General features: G+C 44.3%; 1 protein-coding gene across 3 annotated transcripts in view; it reads left to right on the top strand.

Annotated features, from left to right (window-relative positions):
- Positions 1–8,847, top strand: part of crim1 (cysteine rich transmembrane BMP regulator 1 (chordin-like)) — a 171,247-nt gene extending 162,400 nt beyond the window's left edge. For 2 of the 3 annotated variants that reach the window (XM_067988670.1, XM_067988672.1), the window contains 2 exons: positions 1,752–1,933; positions 4,436–8,847. In XM_067988670.1, coding sequence (XP_067844771.1) covers positions 1,752–1,933; positions 4,436–4,618 — 365 coding nt within the window. In that variant the 3' untranslated portion in view covers positions 4,619–8,847. The remainder of the gene's footprint in view (positions 1–1,751; positions 1,934–4,435) is intronic. The other variant, XM_067988671.1, reaches the window with a different exon arrangement.
- The last annotated feature ends 11,652 nt before the right edge of the window (positions 8,848–20,499 follow it).

Genomic DNA, 20,499 nt, shown 5'->3' with positions numbered 1-20,499 from the left:
CATGTCGACACATCCGCACTTCCCAGGAGGGGTGCTGGATAGTGACCAGGAGCAGGAATGCCAGTCAGTTTTCTCCCACCTAATCCAGAGTTACTCAGATAAGCTCAGGTAGAGTAGATGGCGGGTAGTACTGCCTGCTGGAAGCATGCTCACCCTGAATAAACTAAATACTGAGGAGAGGTGCGGGGGGGGGCGGGGGAAATCCATGCCCCAGCAAGGAGTCAACAGTTACAGGAGAGGCGGAGAAATTGATGAGATTTTTAAAAAATGTTTAGAGGTGTTCTGATCTATAACACTGTAAAAATTGTTCCTCCGCATCTGCTTTACTTCTCTATGAGATAATGCTAGTGATACATTGCTGGATTTATTTAACTCGTGAGAAACCCTGGTCCCGAGGGGAATTCAAGAATCATGGCCTGTTAAATAAACCAGTAATACAGCACCCTCTATCATTCAGTGACTCTTTGTCAGCAGTTCCCAGGAGACAAAGCTGTGGAAGACACAATCCATTGTACAACTATGAACTTTGTAAAACGTGAGTCAGCAGGCATTTCCGAGATTAAAGCAGGCATCCTCGTGACACCCGACATCTCCACCTGTTACAGTTCCTGTGGCTCAACAGATAAAGAGTTATTCATTTCTTAAATCTGTTGCTCGCCATACAGCCAGCGGAACTTTCAACCCTGGGCAGGGGCATATAACGGGCGATAGCTGATCGGCCGTTACAGGCCCCCGCCGATGTTGAAAGTTCCACCCAGTGAGTGCAGGGGACAACACAGTACAACTGACCTCACCTCATATCCACACACAGGCACTTCCAGCAGTGCTCACTGGACAGTAGTCAAGATTGGGAAACCCCGGCAGATTTGCCCCTCTCTAACTCGGGGGGCAGTGAAGCGTAAACTTTTTTTAAAAATGTGTCCGTTAACACAAACACTGATGGTGTGTTTATTGTGTGTATTGTGTGACAGCCAGACTTGTTTTAAACAGTTTGTTTCCGATCCCATGAGTGCATGAGTCTGGTAGCAATGACACCATTCTGGTTCAAGAACATTGTGCTGTCTTTGCATACTAAATTCCCGTGAATGTCAGACCGAGTTGATTCTAGATTAGTGCAGTGTGCTGTATGTTTTCAAATTCACCGTTCAATGTTATCCATCGTCTCATTACAAAGACTCAGTTGGTAAGTGATGCGGCACTGAGGCACGCAGATGTGGAAGATCCCAGGTTTGATCCCCCAGTCCATGCTAAGTTAGCTGACCTCACCCAGGGCAGCACTAGCGGTGCTGGAACTAGCCTCAGGGAAGGGAAAAGTCAGCCAGGATTCCAGCTCCTGATGTCTCTCCGGTCGGCCCTCTGTCAAGGGGTGCAGGATCGAGCCCAACTGCGATTCTCATCTGTAGAACGGCCTGTCAGACCAGATATTGGATGGCACCCAGCACCTCACGGTGAATCTGTGCCCCCGCAGAGAGAAAACTTGGTGGGTGGGAAGATTTTTTTTAAAGTTATAGAAAGTATCTGGTGCAAATGGGCAGTGAGCAAAACAGTTCACAGTAGAAAGAGAACAGCGAATTTAAAATGAATGAACTGGCGTTTAAGCGTAAAGTGTTTATGACAGTATTGAACATGTGTAGTGTCCCCGTCACAAAGATATTCCCGTGGGCTGGCATGTTGAATGCTCCTCTGCCTCAGCGTCCTTTGTGTAACCCTCCTTACTAACATGGCATTGTTTACCTCTTCACCGCCTGTAGAGAACCTCCGTGTTAACGCGATAGGTGGAGACTATCCTCGGTACAATGGAGATTCCGCTATGCACTCTGTGGCATGGGTGGCAGTGCCCGTTATGATCGCACTCATTCTAGTCATAGCTCTGCTGCTGGTCAACCAGAAGAAACAGTGGATCCCGGTGCCCTGTTACAGAGCTCCTACAAAGGTACGGTGTCCTTGATACGTTCCTCATTCTTTGCATGCTCTTAAATCTTGGTTAATGTAAAATGTGTGGGTTTTTTTGTTGCAGTTATGACACCCCGAATAAATCCCATAAACTTCTACTCTTGCTGCAGTTTGCCTCAAAGTTTCAGAATTTTCTGTACCTGAGCGATAACAAATCAATCACCTTAATCATGGGTGTTAAGTGCCACTTATCTGGGGTGAAGTCTAATCATTTTAGCGAAAAAGCCAAGGGATTTTGTACTCATTATCCACAGGATGGATTTCAGCCCCACTGGTTCTTCAGTCACAAGTTACGGCTGATGTGAATTTGAACCACATGATACGGCCAGGATGGCCTTGTGTAAATGACCGCCCACATGTGCAGCTTGCAGGTCAGCGTGAATGCAAATCCAGCTTGGGGTTGAAATGAGTGGGGATTTCCACAAGGAGCTGTAAGCAGCAATGTGATATACTTGTTGGTGGTCCACCTAGGGAGGTAGGAATGTACAGGAGAATGTCCATCTGGCCAGTCCTAGATGTCACCTACTTTTACCTAAAGTCCTGATTTCTGCCGATTGTCCCCCAGTGGGTCAGTGAGTTTACCTAATGGATAACTGAGCTTTACAGATCAGGACGGGCGCGGTTGCCATTCTCCATTCGGTGCCGAGTCAGCCTGGTAGGGATGCTAAAATAAACCTCAGCATCTTTTCGTTATCAAGTGACCCTCTTCTGGAAGAGTGCGTGCGTACGTTGACATCGAGTGAGGACGGGATCAGGTTCGGCTATGATGCCCTACAGAGTCGAATAGTATGCGCACACTCACTATGAAAGCTCACACGTGAATAATGTGCGAGTTCCTGGGTGGTGACTGGTGCCCATGGACCTGTACCCCAGTGAGGAGGCATCGCCTTTGGGAAAGGAGGAAGCGAGGGGAGATAATTGGTGAGAGTTACCTTCAGGTAACTGGGCTGGTCATCAGTAGGTTATTCAGGAGTTACCACTTTCAGTGTAAATTGCAACATTAGGTATAGATATAGATAATTAATATGCCATAGTGTGATTTGAAAACCTATTATAAATATAACCATTCAGAAGACCTGAAAAGAAGGGCCTCAATCCCACCTCGAGTAATTGTGTGGTGTATTTCTCCTAACATTTAAGGGATTTTTAATTTGAAAAGAACTGTTACACCCCCATTCATTTCCTTCCCCTTTAACATCCCGCTTGTTGATTTTTTTAAAAAAATATTTATACTTTAAACAGTGAATACTGTTGACTTTAGGGTAATTGACTGGGAAGAGTTACTGAGCCCAGCGCTGTGAGGGAGCTGAATTAACACATGGGGTTGCTTGAAGTATAATCACTCCAGGTTAATTACTGCATCTTTCCTGTTGTTAATTCAGCTCCATAACTCCTCAGAGCCAATTACCTGAACGTACTTGGCAACTCACTGTTTAAGGAAAGCTAATAAAAAGAAGCTGGGGGGAGAAAAGAACAAAAAGGATGTTCAGCTTCTTCGTTCTTGGTTTCAAAAGGAGGGCAGATGGTGAAGCTGCCTCTTTATGTGGTAAATGTAGTAAAGGCTGATGTTAACTTTCAGTGGGGTGGGGGGGGGGGGTGGCAGACAGCGGTTGGTAGCGGATCGGCAGCCCGTTGTACACCCTGCCCGATTTTACTTTCCATCAGGATAATCGGACAGGGTGTATATAATGGGTCGATTCGCTACCACCGGAATTTAAAATCAGCCCTGTATAAAGATGGCCACTGAGCTCCCCGTGACAGTTACAGCTTTTGATAGACTTAATTGCTTTAAGTCTGCCTTAGCGATTGATAAATTCACTGCCCGCCACTGAACCTTACCGACTAGGAAGGTCCCAGGTCCCAGGTCCCAGGATCAAACCCTGGTCGGGGCTGAGTTACCTGATCTCACACAGGGTGGCTTTATGCAAGTTGGCTTATTTAGTAGTACTCTTGCCTGGGAGTCCGAAAGCCCCCCCAGACTTACACACTGGAAAGTTGGACAGTACCCAATGAGAATCTGAGCCTTTGGGAAGGAAAGAGATAATCCTTAATAATAAAAAAAAGTTTTGAATGGCACTTCTGAGCATTTCTGAAATTTAAAAGAAAATAATTTGCTGTGTAATTTCAGGACTCATTGAGAAAGTGTGTGTGTGTGTGTGTGTGTGTGTGCGCGCACGAAGATCAGGCGAGGGCCAAATTTGAAATAACTGTGATGCTGCTATAGTGGAACAGCATGCAGGCACTGAGTGTCCATCCTCACTCATGGGGAACAGAAGCGTGAGTGAGGGGTCTGCCAGTGCCCCATACTCCTGCACCTTCAGGATAGGATTAAAGCACAGAATTGGAGCAGGAAGGAAACTATTTGTGAACAAAAAGGACAAGTGGAAAATTATTAGAACAGTAAAGAAATCGATGTATTATGTTTTTGAAGGGATTGGGAATGACGCCAACTGAGCCTTGTTTATTCTGTTTGTCCTAACAGCCCTCATGTCTGAACAACCAGCTGGTGTACGTGGACTGTAAGAAAGGAACCATGGTTCAGGTGGACAGCTCCCAGAGGATGCTGAGGATGGCAGACCCGGACTCCAGACACAGCGGTTTCTACAGCATGCCAAACACAAAGCAAAACAACTTGCAGGTGGACAGCTTCTATCAGACGGTGTGAGACACCTCTCTATGCAGAAAGACTTTTCTTTACCCGCTACAAAAAAAAGACAAAAAAAAAAATCACAAAAAAAACCAGCTACAATTGTGCACTTGCTTAATGGACTGTATTGGGTTTGTGAATTCATGTACAGCTCTGAGACTTTAACGGGATGGGCTCCGTTTCACTCCTACAGTGTGCCAGAGAGAAAGAAAAAAAAAATCATTCCCGCTTTTCCTTGTGATATTTGACCAAGTGTTTCCTAGAACACTTTAGCACCAAAGTTAAAGTTACTAAGGTTTTTCTGCATGTAATATATAGCTGTAGAGAGGAGAAGGACATTGTGCGGAAGGAAAGTCCCTTTCAGGTTGACTACCAAACAGCGACTTTCCAAGTTTGTGGACTCTTAAGTTTTCTCGCTCTCTGTATCTGTTAATGACAAAGCCTAACCCACTGAAATCTAGAGAGAAAGAGCCCTTGGCATGAACGTCCTATAGTATGCCTCAAGTACAAACTATATAAGAGAGTCAACATGGTCCCAGGCCTACCATAGAGACAACGTTTTCTGTACACATGGACACTTAAGATAATAAGGATTTATTTTTGTTGTTGTTGTTGTTTATGAGCATGGCAGATGTTAAGGGTGGGTTGACTGAAGCCATAGTAAAATGTACTGTGTGCTGCTTTTTATTGGCCAGTTGGTTGGCAAGGACAGCGCGAGGCTGCGGCCTAAACTCCCTTTTTTTTTTGTTTTGTATGATATTAGCACTGGATCATGTAAAGATACTACCAGAGGTGAGGACAACCACAGCAGGCTTTTCCCTGAAAGCTACCAGCCTCTCTGGTGGGTTCCTAAGAGTTTCGGAAGGTGGAAATAGAAGAAACTTTGTTGGACAAAGTTCCTGCTCGCTATTAAAAGAGAAAAATGACTGGGTTTTGTACTTACTGGTATGCAGACTAGAGACTGCTTCCGTGGTAGGAAGCTTCGTAATTATATATTACTCAAGCACCTTTTTTGAAGCTCAGAAAAAGGAGATTATGCTTTGTGAAACATTAGCATTATAGGAATATTTATGTTAATATATATTATGCTAAAACAAAAGTATTTGTACATATATATAATTTTCTATGTTTTCCTGTTTAATGTATTTATATCCTAGAGAGATTTTATCCAGTTTTAAAAAAAAATTAGCTTAACAGGCATTCCATTTTAGTGCTTGATGGCTCACAGGACTCGCGAAAGGAAAGAGCATCTCATTTTACCTAAGATTTTGTGCCTTTTTGCTGACTGCTTCAGCATCGCTCTCGCTACTTCTGATTTCAGCCTACAAAGGGCTTTAAAGATCGCACAATGGATCTCGCAGTTATCCATAATACAGTACCAATCTTGATTTTTTTTTTCTCAAACGTCCCTCTTTTTTTTTGTCCAGCTAGTATGTCATTCATTAACTTGTACAGCTAATTGTGTCAGCCTGTTGTTTGATTCCTGTTGCAATTTAACCATGAGGATATTGTGCACTGGGCAGCATTTTTTTTGGTTCCTGTTATAAACCGTGTGCTTTGTATTTGTTTGTGTTTTTTTTTCCCTGCGGAAGGTTTGATGGAAAGTTTTGCTCTTCCAGATCCAACTAGAATGCACCAGGCTCTCTTTTTCAAAAAGAAATTACGTCTGCCCCAATGGCTCAGTGAAGAAATGTGCAGCCTGGTGTGGCACCTAGCCCACAGGACAGGGAAGTCCCAGTTTCAATTCCCAGGCCATGCTTGAGGTAGCCCATCTCAGACAGGACAGCAGTAAGGACGCTACAGTTGGCCGCAGGGTCCACAGGTTGGGGAGGGGATGAATCAGCCAGGGTTCCTGTCTCTGATCACTTTCCCCTGCTGGAAAGTGGATATGTCTGGAAGTTGGGTGAGGAAAGGATCAGGCTCTGCTGTGATCACCTTCTGAGGTCAGATAGTTGGCTGGCACTCATTCTCTTAGCACACTAGAAGAATGGTCTCTTCAGCAAGGCACCAAAGGCAAACATCATCCTTAGAACAATGGCCTAGCAAGAGCAAACACCTTCAGGAAAGGGGAGGGAGAAAACTGGAAGGGGGGGGGGTGAAAAAAAATTGCAATAAAGCTGAATGGCATTAATCAGATTGTCTAAGGTAATGAGATCTGCACTGAGTGACTCCCCATCCTCGGTGATTTCAACCTCCATCTTAACTCACTTTGCTCTCTCTCCTCTGAGTTCAGTGCCCTCCCTAAATCTCTCTCACCATATGAAAACTCATACTCGTATTCACGGCTACCCCCTTTAACTTGCCATCTCACGTGGGTTCTCTATTCCCATCGTCTCAATCACAGACATGGCCATCTCCGATCACTTTGTTGTATCCCTCAACACTCACATCCCCCTTCCAACCCCACTTCCTTTCGCATCCGCCCCTGAAAAAATCCACCCTAGCCCTGAACTCGCATACTCTTCTAGTTTCTCTCCTATCTCTCTTCATGCCCACTATTCCCACTAAATTGCCTACCAGCCAACTTCCCTTCCTGGCCCCATGCTAGCTTTGATTGTAAACGGTTCCCTCTCCTCAGGTACTGTTGCCCTCCCTTTCAAACCTGTCATCAACACCCAATTCCTCAAAAAACACATCCTTGACCCTTCTGTCCTTGCAAACTACCGCCCCATCTCCAACCTCCCTTTCCTCTCCAAAGTCCTTGAACGTGTTGTCGCCTCCCAAATCCTTCTCCCATTTCCATGTTTGAACTTCTCCAATTTAAATTCGTGTTCTTCCAATTCTGGCCTTTTACTCATCCCCCACTCCTTTCGCCCCACAATTGGCAGCCGTGCCTTCAACTGTCTAGGCCCTCAACATTGGAATTCCCTCCCTAAACCTCTCCATCTCTCTCTTCTCCTTTAACACTCTCCTTAAGACCTACCTCTTTGACCAAGGTTTCATTCACCCGTCCTAATATCTCCTTCTTTGGCTCAGTGTCAATGTTTGCCTGATAACGCTCCTGTGAAGCACCTCGGGATGTTTTTACTACGTTAGAGGCGCTATATAAACGCAAATTGTTGTCGATTAGGGGAAAATAAAGGTTTTTCTCCAGTGCAGGTTGTATTATGGGTAATTGTGAAGAGCTCCAGATGACGTTCAAGACATCACAAACACGCATTGTCTGAAAAGTTTGAGGGAGAGAGACAAATAAAAAGGATGACAAGCTTCCTGTTACTGAAGAGTTACTAACAAAAGAAGACCTACTGGAATGTTGTCATTGATAAGCTGGACTTTTTTTTTGTAGTATGCCTATTAGTAGTTACAACTTACTAAATGTATTAAAAAAAATGACAGGTCTTGGCACTTTTTGTACTAATTACCCCTTTTTTGTGTAATAACCTTTTTAAAGTGCTTTCACGAGAGAATCCATTACCCAGTTTGCTTTAATGTGAAAACATTTGTACTTGTGTTTCGTAGTGGAATTCTCAAGTATTGTTGTAGATACTTGGGCTCGGAGCTTGCTGAACTTGAAGCTGAAAAAAAAATCTAATTTATTGTTTGACCTAATTTATTAATCTGAAGGTTAATGAAAAGTTAGAACATTGCAAGATGTATGGTTTTTTGCGCTATTTGTACGGGAGGAAAAGAAAGGTTTAATTAAGGGTCGAGATTTTCCTGTCTACGTGAATTTTCATTTTTTTTCCCCATCAAACTATGGTTAAATCCTGAACCCCGTCTTCCCTGCTGTCTCTCCCCCCACCTCCTCTCCTCCCCGCCCCTCCCCTCCCTAACCCTCCCCACTGCCTCTCTTGCATACAGGAATGGAATTCTTCCTGTCTGGTCAACAGAGATATATTCTGTCAAGACCAATCGTTCATTCCTTTCCCAAGTAAAAGAGTTATGTTAAGAAATGTTTTAACAGGTATTGTTCACTGCTTGTTTTTTTGTGATTGTGGTTGAATTCTGGAGAAGACAAAAAAAAACTAACAGGATGCAGGACAAATGGGGTAAGATGCTTTTTTTAAAAAATATTAGAGGGGGGAAAAGAAGATTGCTGTCCACTACGTACTGTATCCATTACACTCTTGTACTTTGGTTACTGTTGTGCTAATGTAAAATAATGCAAAATATTTCTAAAATAGATGCGTATGTGGCACTTGGAGTGCACTGCAGTTCCGCAGTTTGCTTGTTTACTTTTTTTTTTAAATGTAAGGCATTTTCTTGTAAATTTGCTCTTGACAGCACAATAAACAACGTTAAACCCACTGCCACTGTCTATGGTTGTGATCCCGAGCAAGCCCAAGCTGGAGCGGTGAAGCCCGCTTTGCAAGGCAAGTCCAGTTCACTGAGCAGAAAGTTGCATTTAGTCAGTTACAAAGTGGCGTTGCACTCGTCCGACACCCGACTTTCAAGTGGGACACCCAGGAACAACTAGAATGTAAAGTAGATAGAAGAAGTATTTTTTTTCTGTCCGTCAGGTGAGACATTAAACTGACGACTCTTCTGCCTGGTTCAGTTATGTGTTAAAAGATCCCAGGAGTTTTCCCAGTTTCCTGCCCAATGTTCCCATCTCAGCCAAAAACACACCTAGGAATTTTGATAGCGCCGTGCCCATTTTACAGGCATGAAACGGGCACGTAAGGGTCTAATATAGGCTCTCCATAGGCGGTCAGGGTGGCCGGAAGTATTAAAAAGCCTCATTAAAATATTTAAATAAGGGTCCCATGCTTGCTAGAGAACTCTTCTGTGAAATTGGTCTGCCCCAGTGCCTGATACACCACATGATAAACTTGCTCAGCAACTCATGGTGCTAATAGGCAAGCAAGGACCCTTCAGGAGTGCTAGTTAAGATGCTTATCCACGACATACGGTTTAGTTGCTGGTTTGTCCTTTTGAGCTGCTGATTAACTTCTGAGCATTTTTTTTGCCTTCTACAACTGACTTCTGCCTAAAAAAAGAGTTTTTGCTGGTGCTGGACTGCTTTTGTTTGCCTTCAAAGCTGTTTTACTGGAGTAAAGGGTGGTCTGATGGGGCTGAAGGATGAAGAGGAGCAGCCAAGGAAACAAGAGATCAGGAACAACCGAAAGAGGGCCCTGCGCAGGAGACCATACCCACAGCGGGTCTTCAGAGAGCACTTCTCCTACCTCAATTTCACTGAGGAGCAATATATGAGGCGCCTGCATCTTCACTTCACAAAGGAGACTATCACCGAGCTATATCGCCTGCTACAGCCACAACTCAAGCCTCGAACAGGGCATGGTTGGCACTGCCTGTGGGTGTCAATGTCACTGTGGCCCTTTTTATGCCATGAGATCGTTCCGGGTTTCTTCAGGAAGGGTTGGCTTTTCATGTGAAGGGAGAAGAGAGAGAGAAGTGGCTGGTGAAAGCAGCCGCCGATTTGTCATGCAGAGCGTGTAGGGTGAGATGGAAGTAAGAAGGGAAAAAGGAGATAAGATGTGAAAGAACCCCTGCGCGACGTCTCCATCAGCGTTGGTGCTGACTCATCCCCCTGCCCGTTTCCCTCCATAGGGGAGAGGATAAGCGGGCGGGCTTGGCCACAGGTTGTGCGTGACCTTCTCCTGAAAGAAAGAAGGGAGTGTATTAGTGACATTCTCCTGTGGTGTTTAGAGAATGTGCCTGTCATGGTAGAGTTGTTCGTATGTAGTGTGTAAGAAGTGAGGGTTGCAATAGTGGTGAGAGTAGGAAGTGCAGAGACTAGGCTTGTATTCTCACAAGTATAGACGATTAAGGGGTGATCTAATTGAGGTGTTTAAGGTGAATAAAGGATTTGTTAGAGTAGATGGAAAGAAACTATTTCCTCTGGTGGGGGAGTCAAAAACAAGGGGGCATTGCCTTAAAATTAGAGCTAGGCCATTCAGGGCTGATGTCAGGAAGCACTTCTTCACACAGAGGGTAGTGGAAATCTAGAACTCTCTTCTCCAAAAAGCTGTTGAGGCTGGGGCTCAGTTGAAAATTTCAAAACTGAGATTGATAGATTTTTGTTAGGCAAGGGTATTAAGGGTTATGGAACCAAGGCGGGTAGATGGAGTTAAGATACAGATCAACCATGATCTATTTGAATGGCGGAACAGGCTCGAGGGGCTCAATAGTGGTAGAGTTAGTGAGTAGGAGGACAAGCAAGTGAAGTGAAGTGTGGTGCAATGATTGTAGGAGAGTGAAGGGAAGTAGGGGAGGGGATATTTTGAGTAGTGTGGCTGGAGGTGTGACCAGAGAGAAAGAGAGCAGCATTCTTACCTTGACAGCTGTGGTGAGGTCATTGAATTTTGTTGCTACATTGCCATGTCCTGGGAGCAACATTCCTGGCAATAACCTCCTTTGCAACCTCTTCCCACTGGCGATGGAGGTGTTGCCTTAAGGGGTTTCTGCCCCCCCCCCCGGAAGGAACAGGATCTCCCACCGCCTGGACCAGGTCTATCAATGTGGCATTGGAGAGCCTGGGTGCCCAATCTGCAGGTGTTGAGGCCATTTCTTTCTCCATGCGCCTTCTCTCTTGTTTGCAGCCAGTATGCGCCTCCCCTATAAGAGGTGCTGGCTGCCTTTAAGTGGTATCAATTTTGCACCTCACCAAACAGGTGTACAGCTAATTAACAGTGGCGGCTGCAGGCCAGAATCATCATAATGAGCTGGCCGCGCTAAATTAAACGTCGTCTCTGCGACCACGTGAGCAGGCGTGCGCCACCCCTGCGTGCCCCGGTTTCCGGCTCAATCGAATTTCTAGGCCGTTGAATGGTCATTCATCTCATTCCTGTTTGTGGGATGTTCTTGGTACCAGAATGGCTGCCACATCGGCCCACATAACAAAAGTCACTGCACTTCAAAAAGCAATTTATTGTGTGAAGCGCTTTGAGACATTTTGACACGTTAAAGCGCTATGTAAGTGCATGTATTATTTATTACTTTCTTCCCTGTGGATGCATTATTAAGGCTTTCAGTTAAAAAGAAAGGCAACGTAAGTGTTCCATCAATGGTGTTGAAATAGAGAAGATTGACGTTGAAAGATCTGGGATTTTTGTAGACTCAAAACCCCCAACATGTGGAAGAGCAATCATCGAGGCAAATACAATGCGAAACTATCTAGCCAGCCTGTAAGTTAGTGAAAATGCTTAGATGTGGCTTTGATCTATTTAACATCTTAATGATGTAATGACAGGGCCTTGAATAACAGTACAAAGAAATGTGTTACCTTGGCCTGTACGGCTAACTTTATAACATTATGATGGGGGACTTAGGAACTTAGGACTGTTCACTGAAGCAGTGAAAGTTCAGGGAGATCCAATAGAAGAGTTCAAAATTGTGAAAGGATTTGAGAGAATAAATAGGGAAATATTATTTCCACTGGTCAATAAATCAGCAACAATATTAGGTTCAGTACTAAAAACGTTAAGGAGGAGATCAGAATAAATGTTTTCACACAACGAGTTATTACAGTAGGGAAGCCATTGCCAAAAGTGGCTATTGAAGCTAAGTCAATCATAGCCATTTAAGAAGGCATTAGATGAACACTTAAGAAAAATATTAAGAGTACAGAGAAAGAGCTGGAAACTCTGATCACAATAGATAGTTCCAGTGTGGAGTTACTCATGGCACAAGCAGGATGGACTGAATTGCCCCCTTCTGTGCTGAAATTGCTGTTGGTGTGCTATTCGGAAGTTACTGAAGGTATTGGCAGAATTTTCTCCTGACCGTTGACCCCCAATATTGCTGTTTTTAGCTGCTGGATAAACATCCACACAGCAGGCTGACCACTGAAAAATCAAAACTGATTTACAGGCAGAGCAGAAGTTAATCGGATTAATAAGACATTTAACCCAGGGCTTACACAACAAAATTCCTGGAAATTGTAAATGGGTAAAGTGGGTGCGACCCATTTGGACAACCAAGTGCTTGTTTGTGAAGTGAGAGAAAAGGAGCACTGTCCTGTATGGTACAGAAAAATAAACTTGCATTTATATAGCGCCTTTCATGACCTTAGGCCATCCCAAAGTGCTTTACAGCCAATTAAGTATTTTTGAAGTGTAGTCACTGTTGTAATATAGGAAACAAAGCACCCAATTTGTGCACAGCAAGGTCCCACAAACAGCAATGTGATAATGATCAGATAATCTGTTTTAGTGATGTTGGTCGAGGGATAAATATTTGCCAGGACACTGGGGAGAACGCCTCAGCTCTTCTTAGACATAGTACAGTGGGATCTTTTACGTCCACCTGAGAGGGCGGACGGGGCCTCGGTTTAACGTCTCATCTGAAAGACGGCAGCATTCCCTCAGTACTGCACTGGAGAGTCAGCCTAGATTTTGTGCTCGAGTCTCAAGAAGGGCACTCTCCCCAAACGCTTAACGCAGCAGATTTGGGAGCAAATTGCAGAGATAGTAGATAGTGTTTGCAGAACGCAGTAAACCTACACAAATCAGGGAGAAGACTGCTGGCCTGACAGAAGCTGCTATTTAGAAGTAGTAATAATTCAGAGGTTAGACATCTCGTACAATACACCAGCACTAAAGGGAAGCACTAGGAAAACAACTTGATATCACCCACATATCACACAAGGCAGGGACATAAGTTTATATGCATTCCATTTCTACTTTGTTCTGAGATTTCCTTTGTGATTGTGCACAATAAGGTATCAGCACAGCAAAAGATAGGTACTGACAATAGTTGAAGGAGATTCGAACGTGGAATCCTTTAATACTTTGAGCAGAGAGGAAATTAGAAAAGTATTTGAAAAGGAACGATATTAAAGGTTAGAAAGAGAGGTCAAGGAAATGGGGTTTAGAGTAGTAACTGCCTCCTCGCTAAACCTCAGCCTCTTGAGGAGTGTTCTTCAGTCATTGCCAGGTAACTGTGCCTGGGCAGCAAAGTGCTGGGTCCGGATAGTACACCTTTGATGTCATCTGACTTATTTGGCAGCCCTTCTCAGCTCCTGCTCACCCTTCTGTGTTTAGCCAAGTGCCGGGAGCACTGAAAGCAGGTCCCCGTTGCAGAGAAACTTCAGCCATCAGAGACTCAATGATACTGCCATTTCCTTCAGATTCCCGACCAGTGAGAACCCACCTCAGCTTAAACGCCCATTTCATGTGGCAGTAGGAGCACATCGCATGTGCAGTGTGTAAAAGACTGGACTTCGGTGGGTTGGTCTCTTTAGATATACATGAATCAAGGAACAGTAAGCCTGATGCATGGCACTGTCACACGTGGGGTTCTAGGTGGGGCAGCCATTTAGCCAGCCCTGTTTTCCACTTAGAATAATCAAATGATACAGGACAGAAGGAGGCCATTCAGCCCATCGTGCCTGTGCCAGCTCTTTGAAAAAGCAATCCAATTAGTCCCATTCCCTTGCTCTTTCCCCATAGCCCTGCAAAATTTTCCCCTTCAAGTATTTATCCAATTCTCTTTTGAAAGTCACTATTGAATCTGCTTCCACCGCCCTTTCAGGCAGTGCATTCCAGATCATCATAAATCGCTGCATAAAAAAAATTCTCCTTATCTCACCTCTGGTTCTTATGCCAATTATCTTAAATCTGTAACCTCTGGTTACCGACCCTTCTGCGACTGGGAACAGTTCCTCCTTAAGCACTTTACAGGTGATCTTACTTCCTCTCGTGTGTGTGTGTGTGCATATGTTTCCCTCCCCCTTCCCTTCATCCTGTTCCTTTTTAAATGCTGTTATGTCCTCCAGTTCTGGAATTCTGATGAAGGGTTCATCACCCCTGAAACATTAGCTTCTCTGTTTCTCTCTCCATAGATACTGATTGAACTGCTGAGTGTTTCTAGCATTCTCTTTTTTTAATCGAGATTAGAATCGTTCACCTGACGAAGGAGGAAGCCTCCGAAAGCTTGTGAATTTAAAATAAAATTGCTGGACTATAACTTGGTGTTGTAAAATTGTTTACACATATCAACTCAGTTCAGTTGGTAGCACTTTCACCTGTAGGTCAGAAGGTTGTATCGCACCAGGACTTGAAAGCATAATCCAGGCTGACACTCCAGTGCTGCACTGAGGAGTCGCTGCATTGCCAGGGGTGCCCTGCTTTGGATGAGACATTAAAGCAAAGCCCTGTCAGCCTGTTCGGGCGAACATTAAAGCTTTAATGGGAGGACAGTATTCTTGAAGGGTGAGATCAAATGGGCTGAAGGGGCCTTCTTCACCTGAACCTATACATTCGAATTAAAAATTAGACTAAAAGCAAGCGGACCGGGAACCAACTGCTGTTGAAACTCCCCAGTGGAGGCAGTTTTCACAGCAGTGAAGCAGGGAGCCAGAAAATATGTGCTTGGGGGAGTGGTTATTCCATAATGGGCCATTAGGCTTTTACCTACTGTGTCAAAAAAGCTCTGTAAATTGAACAGTTACCAGATGTTTGCTTTCTTGCTGTTCAGGTAATGATGTGTGACAATCCACAGCTCTCTTGTGGCCACATCAAAGATGTTGGTAAAAAAAGATGTGACATTCCTGGTGCGACTTGTTAATCGGTTGCAATTAGAAGCCAGTTTCCCTGTATACAAATGGAAGCTGCATGCAAATTACTCACACGCAGGTGGGTCTGACTGTAGTTGCATTTCTTCTCTCCGTTTTGCAAGTTCTTCGCACCCCCTTCCTTATAAACAGGCTGAGCAAAGCCCCTCTTCCTGTCAGCACTCCATTCCGTTCTCCCACCTTCTCCCCCGCATCTGTTCTCACGATGCCATCTTCCATTTAAGGTTGCTTTCACATTACTGGAGTGCCATCGGCTGCCTCACACAGTCAGCCACATTCCCAAATACAAGTGACCTGACTTACCTGTTCCAGCAACAGCAGAAATCCCTTTGGTCCCCTGATCTGTCCTTGGAACTATGACCTCTGCCTAGCTAATCGGCCTCCATCAGGCCTGCAGTGGACCAATGGCAGGCTTCACATATAAACAGAGGTGAGTGATGCAGGACTTTTCCTTTAACTCCACCCGCTTCCTCCAAATAAAAGGTGTCGCTATGGGAACCCGTATGGCTCCTAGTTTTGCCTGCCATTTTGTGCGATACGTGGAACTTTCTTTGTTCCAGTCCTACTCAGGTCCCCTCCCTGACCTCTTTATCTGGTACAATGATGACTCTGTCGGTGCCGCTTCCTGCTCTGGCCTTGAACTGGAAAATCTCATCAAAGTTGCTTCTAATGTCCACCCCTCCCTTACCTTCACGTGGTCCATCTCCGACTTTTCCCTTCTTCAACGTGTCTCTCTCCATTTCTGGGGATAGGCTGTCCACCAATGTCTGTTACAAACCCAGCGACTCCCACGGCTACCCTGATTACACATCCTTCCCACCCCTCTTCCTGTCAGGACTCCATTCTGTTCTCCCAGCTTCTCCCCCGCATCTGTTCTCACGATGCCACCTTCCAAAAAGCTCAACAGTACAGTGAGGCACAGAACTTGTTTTTGCACCACAAGCTCCCAGCACCCAGATTGCATCAAGCGGTAATGTAGAAGGGTCATTTATCTCACTGTCAAGAGGTAGAGCTGTCTTTGAGAAACCACTTCTGTTAGGGGTGCGCACAGACCGCCCGGAGGCAGCAGAACTTCACTTGATGCCAATGTAACGTCAACATGCAATAGTTTCCTCTGGTGGCGAAGTCCAGAACTAGGGGGCATAACCTTAAAATTAGAGCTAGGTCATTCAGGGGTGATGTCAGGAAGCACTTCTTCACACAAAGGGTAGTGGGAATCTGGAACTCTCTCCCTCAAAAAGCTGTTGAGGCTGGGGGCCAATTGAAAATTTGAAAACTGAGTTTGATAGATTTTTATTAGATAAGGATATTCAGGATTATGGAACCAAAGCGGGTAAATAGAGTTGAGATACACATCAGCCTTGATCTAAATGAATGGCGGAACAGGCTCGAGGGGCTGAATGGCCTACTCCTGTTCCGATGTTCCTAGAAATTTTCTTATCAAAAATCAGGTCCAGAGATGCACATAGATAATATTGGCACCTATGCTGCATGCTGTAGGTGCTGTGTTGATGTTGTTGATGCAATGTGTGCCTATCTCTGGACCTGATTTTTGTCAGGAAAGGAAATGGCTTTGTCATTTGGAATTTTTCTTGAGGGCACCTGGATCCTGCTGTGAGGACTGTATTCTTTACACAGCAGCAAATATTAGTCTATCATTCCTAGTTAGGTATGGAACCAGGACAACAGTGCACTGATAGAGTTACCACACTGATAGTCCCCTGAAGGCTGAGGTCATAAATCAATGGGTGACTCAGGTCATACACCAAAGCATTGTTTACTAAAAAGGAGATTGCAAGTGCTCTTCTGTGCATAATTTTCAATAATTTTTATTGTCCCTCCTTAACAGTGGCAGGCAGGCTTATATGATTCACTATTAGACTCTCAACCCCATAATATGATAGAGTTGCGATTACGGTGACATGGCTGCAGGGTGACCAAGGATGGGAACTGAACATCCAGGGGTATTCAAAATTTAGGAAGGACAGGCAAAAAGGGAAAGGAGGTGGGGTAGCGTTGTTAGTAAAGGAGGAAATCAATGCAATAGTGACCAAGGATATTGGCTCGGAAAATCACGATGTGGAATCTGTATGGGTGGAGCTAAGAAACACCAAGGGGCAGAAAACGATGGTGGAGGTTGTCTATAAGCCCCCAAACAGTAGTGGAGATGTAGGGGAGGGCATTAAACAGGAAATTAGAGACGTATGCAAGAAGGGTACAACTATAATCATGGGTGACTTTAATTTACATATAGATCGGTCAAACCAAATTAGCAATAATACTGTGGGGGAGGAATTCCTGGAGTGCGTATGTGATGGATTTCTAGACCAACATGTTGAGGAACCAACTAGAGAACAGGCGATCCTAGACTGGGTATTGTGCAATGAGAAAGGATTAATTAACAATCTTGTTGTGCGGGGTCCCTTAGGGAAGAGCGACCATAACATGATAGAATTCCTCATTAAGATGGAGAGTGAAATAGTTGAATCCGAAACTAGGGTCCTGAATCTAAATAAAGGAAATTACGAAAGTATGAGGTGTGAGTTGGCTAGGATAGATTGGGGAACTTTACTAAAAGGGATGATGGTGGATAGGCAATGGCTAATATTTAAAGAACGTGTGCAGGAATTACAACAATTATTCATTCCTGTCTGGCGCAAAAATAAAACAGGAAAGGTGGCTCAACCGTGACTTACAAAAGAAATTAGGGATAGTATTAGATCCAAAGAGGAGACATATAAAATTGCCAGAAAAAGCGGCAAGCCTGAGGACTGGAAGCAGTTCAGAATTCAGCAAAGGAGAACAAAGAGATTGATTAAGAGGGGAAAAATAGAGTATGAGAGTAAACTAGCAGGGAGCATAAAAACTGACTGTAAAAGCTTTTATAAATATGTCAAGAGAAAAAGATTAGTGAAGACAAATGTAGATCCCTTACAGTCAGAAATGGGGGAAATTACAATGGGGAACAAAGAAATGGCAGAACGATTAAACACATACTTTGGTTCTGTCTTCACAAAGGAGGACACAAATAACCTCCCAGAAATGTTAGGGAACCAAGGGTCTAGTGAGAGGGAGGAAGTGAAGGAAACCAGTATTAGTAAAAAAAATAGTGCTAGGGAAATTAATGGGGCTAAAGGCTGACAAATCCCCAGGGCCTGATAATCAATATCCCAGAGTACTAAAGGAAGTGGCCTTGGAAATAGTGGATGCATTGGTGATCATCTTCCAAAATTCGATAGACTCTGGAACAGTTCCTACAGGTTGGAGGGTGGCAAATGTTACCCCACTATTTAAAAAAGGATGGAGAGAAAAAACAGGGAATTACAGACCAGTTAGCCTAACATCAGTAATGGGGAAAATGCTAGAGTCTAAAATAAAAGATGTGATAACAGAACACTTGGAGGGCATTAACGGGATTGGACAAAGTCAGCATGGGTTTATGAGAGGGAAATCATGCTTAACAAATCTACTGGAGTTTTATGAGGATGTAAGTAGTAAATAGATAGGGGAGAACCAGTGGATGTGGTGTACTTGGATTTTCAGAAGGCTTTTGATAAGGTCCCACACAAGAGGTTAGTGTGCAAAATTAAAGCACATAGGATTGGGGGGAATATACTGGCATGGATTGAGAATTGGTTGACTGACAGGAAACAGAGAGTAGGAATAAACGGGTCTTTTTCCAGGTGGCAGGCAGTGACTAGTGGGGTACCGCAGGGATCAGTGCTTGGGCCCCAGCTAGTCACAATATATATCAATGATTTGGATGAAGGAACTAAATATAACATTTCCAAGTTTGCAGACGACACAAAGCTGGGGTGGAATGTGAGCTGTGAGGAGGATGCAAAGAGGCTCCCATGTGATTTAGACAAGTTGGGTGAGTGGGCAAGAACATGGCAAATGCAGTATAACGTGGATAAATGTGAGGTTATCCACTTTGGTTGTAAAAACAGAAAGGCAGATTATTATCTGAATGGTGATAGATTGGGAAAAGGGGAGGTGCAACGAGACCTGAGTGTCCTTGAACACCAGTCGCTGAAAGCGAGCATTCAGGTGCAGCAAGCAGTTAGGAAGGCGAATGGTATGTTTGGCCTTCATTGCAAGAGGATTTTAGTACAGGAGCAAGGATGTCTTACTGCAGTTATACAGGACCTTGGTGAGACCACATCTGGAGTATTGTATGCAGTTTTGGTCTCCTTATCCGAGGAAGGATGTCCTTGCCATGGAGGGAGTGCAATGAACGTTTACCAGACTGATTCCTGGGATGGCAGGACTGACGTATGAGGAGAGATTGGGTCGACTATTCACTAGAGTTTAGAAGAATGAAAGGTGATCCCATCGAAACATATAAAATTCTAACAGGATTAGACAGACTAGATGCAAGGAGGATGTTCCCGATGGCTGGGGACTCCAGAACCAGGGATCACAGTCTCAGGATACGGGGTATGCCATTTAGAACCGAGATGAGGAGAAATTTCTTCACTCAGAGGGTGGTGAACCTGTGGAATTCTCTACCACAGAAGGCAGTGGAGGCCAAGTCATTAGATGTATTCAAGAAGGAGATAGATATATTTCTTAATGCTGAAGGAATCACGGGATATGGGGAAAAAGCGGGAACAGAGTACTGAGACGATCAGCCATGATCATTTTGAATGGCGGAGCAGGCCCAAAGGGCCGAATGGCCTACTCATGCTCATATTTTCTATGTTTCTATGTTTCTATAAAAGTGTCCTGCAACATAGGCTGCTATAGGCTCTGGTTTAACAGCTTAAATAAAAGGGTGGCTACAGCCAGCTCAGCTATGAAGTTATAATAGCAACACCAGTCCATTGGTCTCCAAGGCCAGGCCCATCTGCTGGATCCATTCCATACCCGCCTGTCCGTTTTTGGTCAGCTCTGTCCCTTTCAGTAGAAGGAAGCTAGAATGTGCAGGAGTTGGAAGAGCTCTCTGGCTTCTAGAGCTTTCCATGGTTTGGAACCCACTTGTTGTCACAGCCAAATAATGGTTGGCCTTTGAGGTCTGAAAAAAATTGGAGATCACCATTGCAGTCTATTAACAACTGCCCAACATTACATATATGAAAATGGTCCGTGTACATCTTTTGTCCGGATTACATCAAGAGGCCTTCAGAAGTTCAAAGTGAGCAGTTTCTACTGAGTCATAATTTAACGCTGCATAATTTTAAAAAAACAACTTGTATTTCAACTCTTAAATTTTGTATGTGGACATTTCTGACTGGTCAGCGTAAAATGAAAGAGAAAAATGTGACTGGATTCCAGTGTGAATCTTTATCTGTATGTTTATGAGGAGAGCACACAGAGGAAGATATTTTGTAAAGTGAATGGGTAAGTATTTAACAGACTTTAAGAATAATGGAATCTTCATTCACCAAGAAGTCTTTAGTAGCTGAGGTAGGCAATCAGC

The sequence above is a fragment of the Heptranchias perlo genome, chromosome 8 (assembly GCF_035084215.1).
Source record: "Heptranchias perlo isolate sHepPer1 chromosome 8, sHepPer1.hap1, whole genome shotgun sequence".
In the NCBI taxonomy this organism is placed as follows: Eukaryota; Metazoa; Chordata; class Chondrichthyes; order Hexanchiformes; family Hexanchidae; genus Heptranchias; species Heptranchias perlo.
The sequence above is the reverse complement of the archived record's forward strand: the minus strand, read 5'-3'. Positions and strand labels throughout refer to the sequence as shown.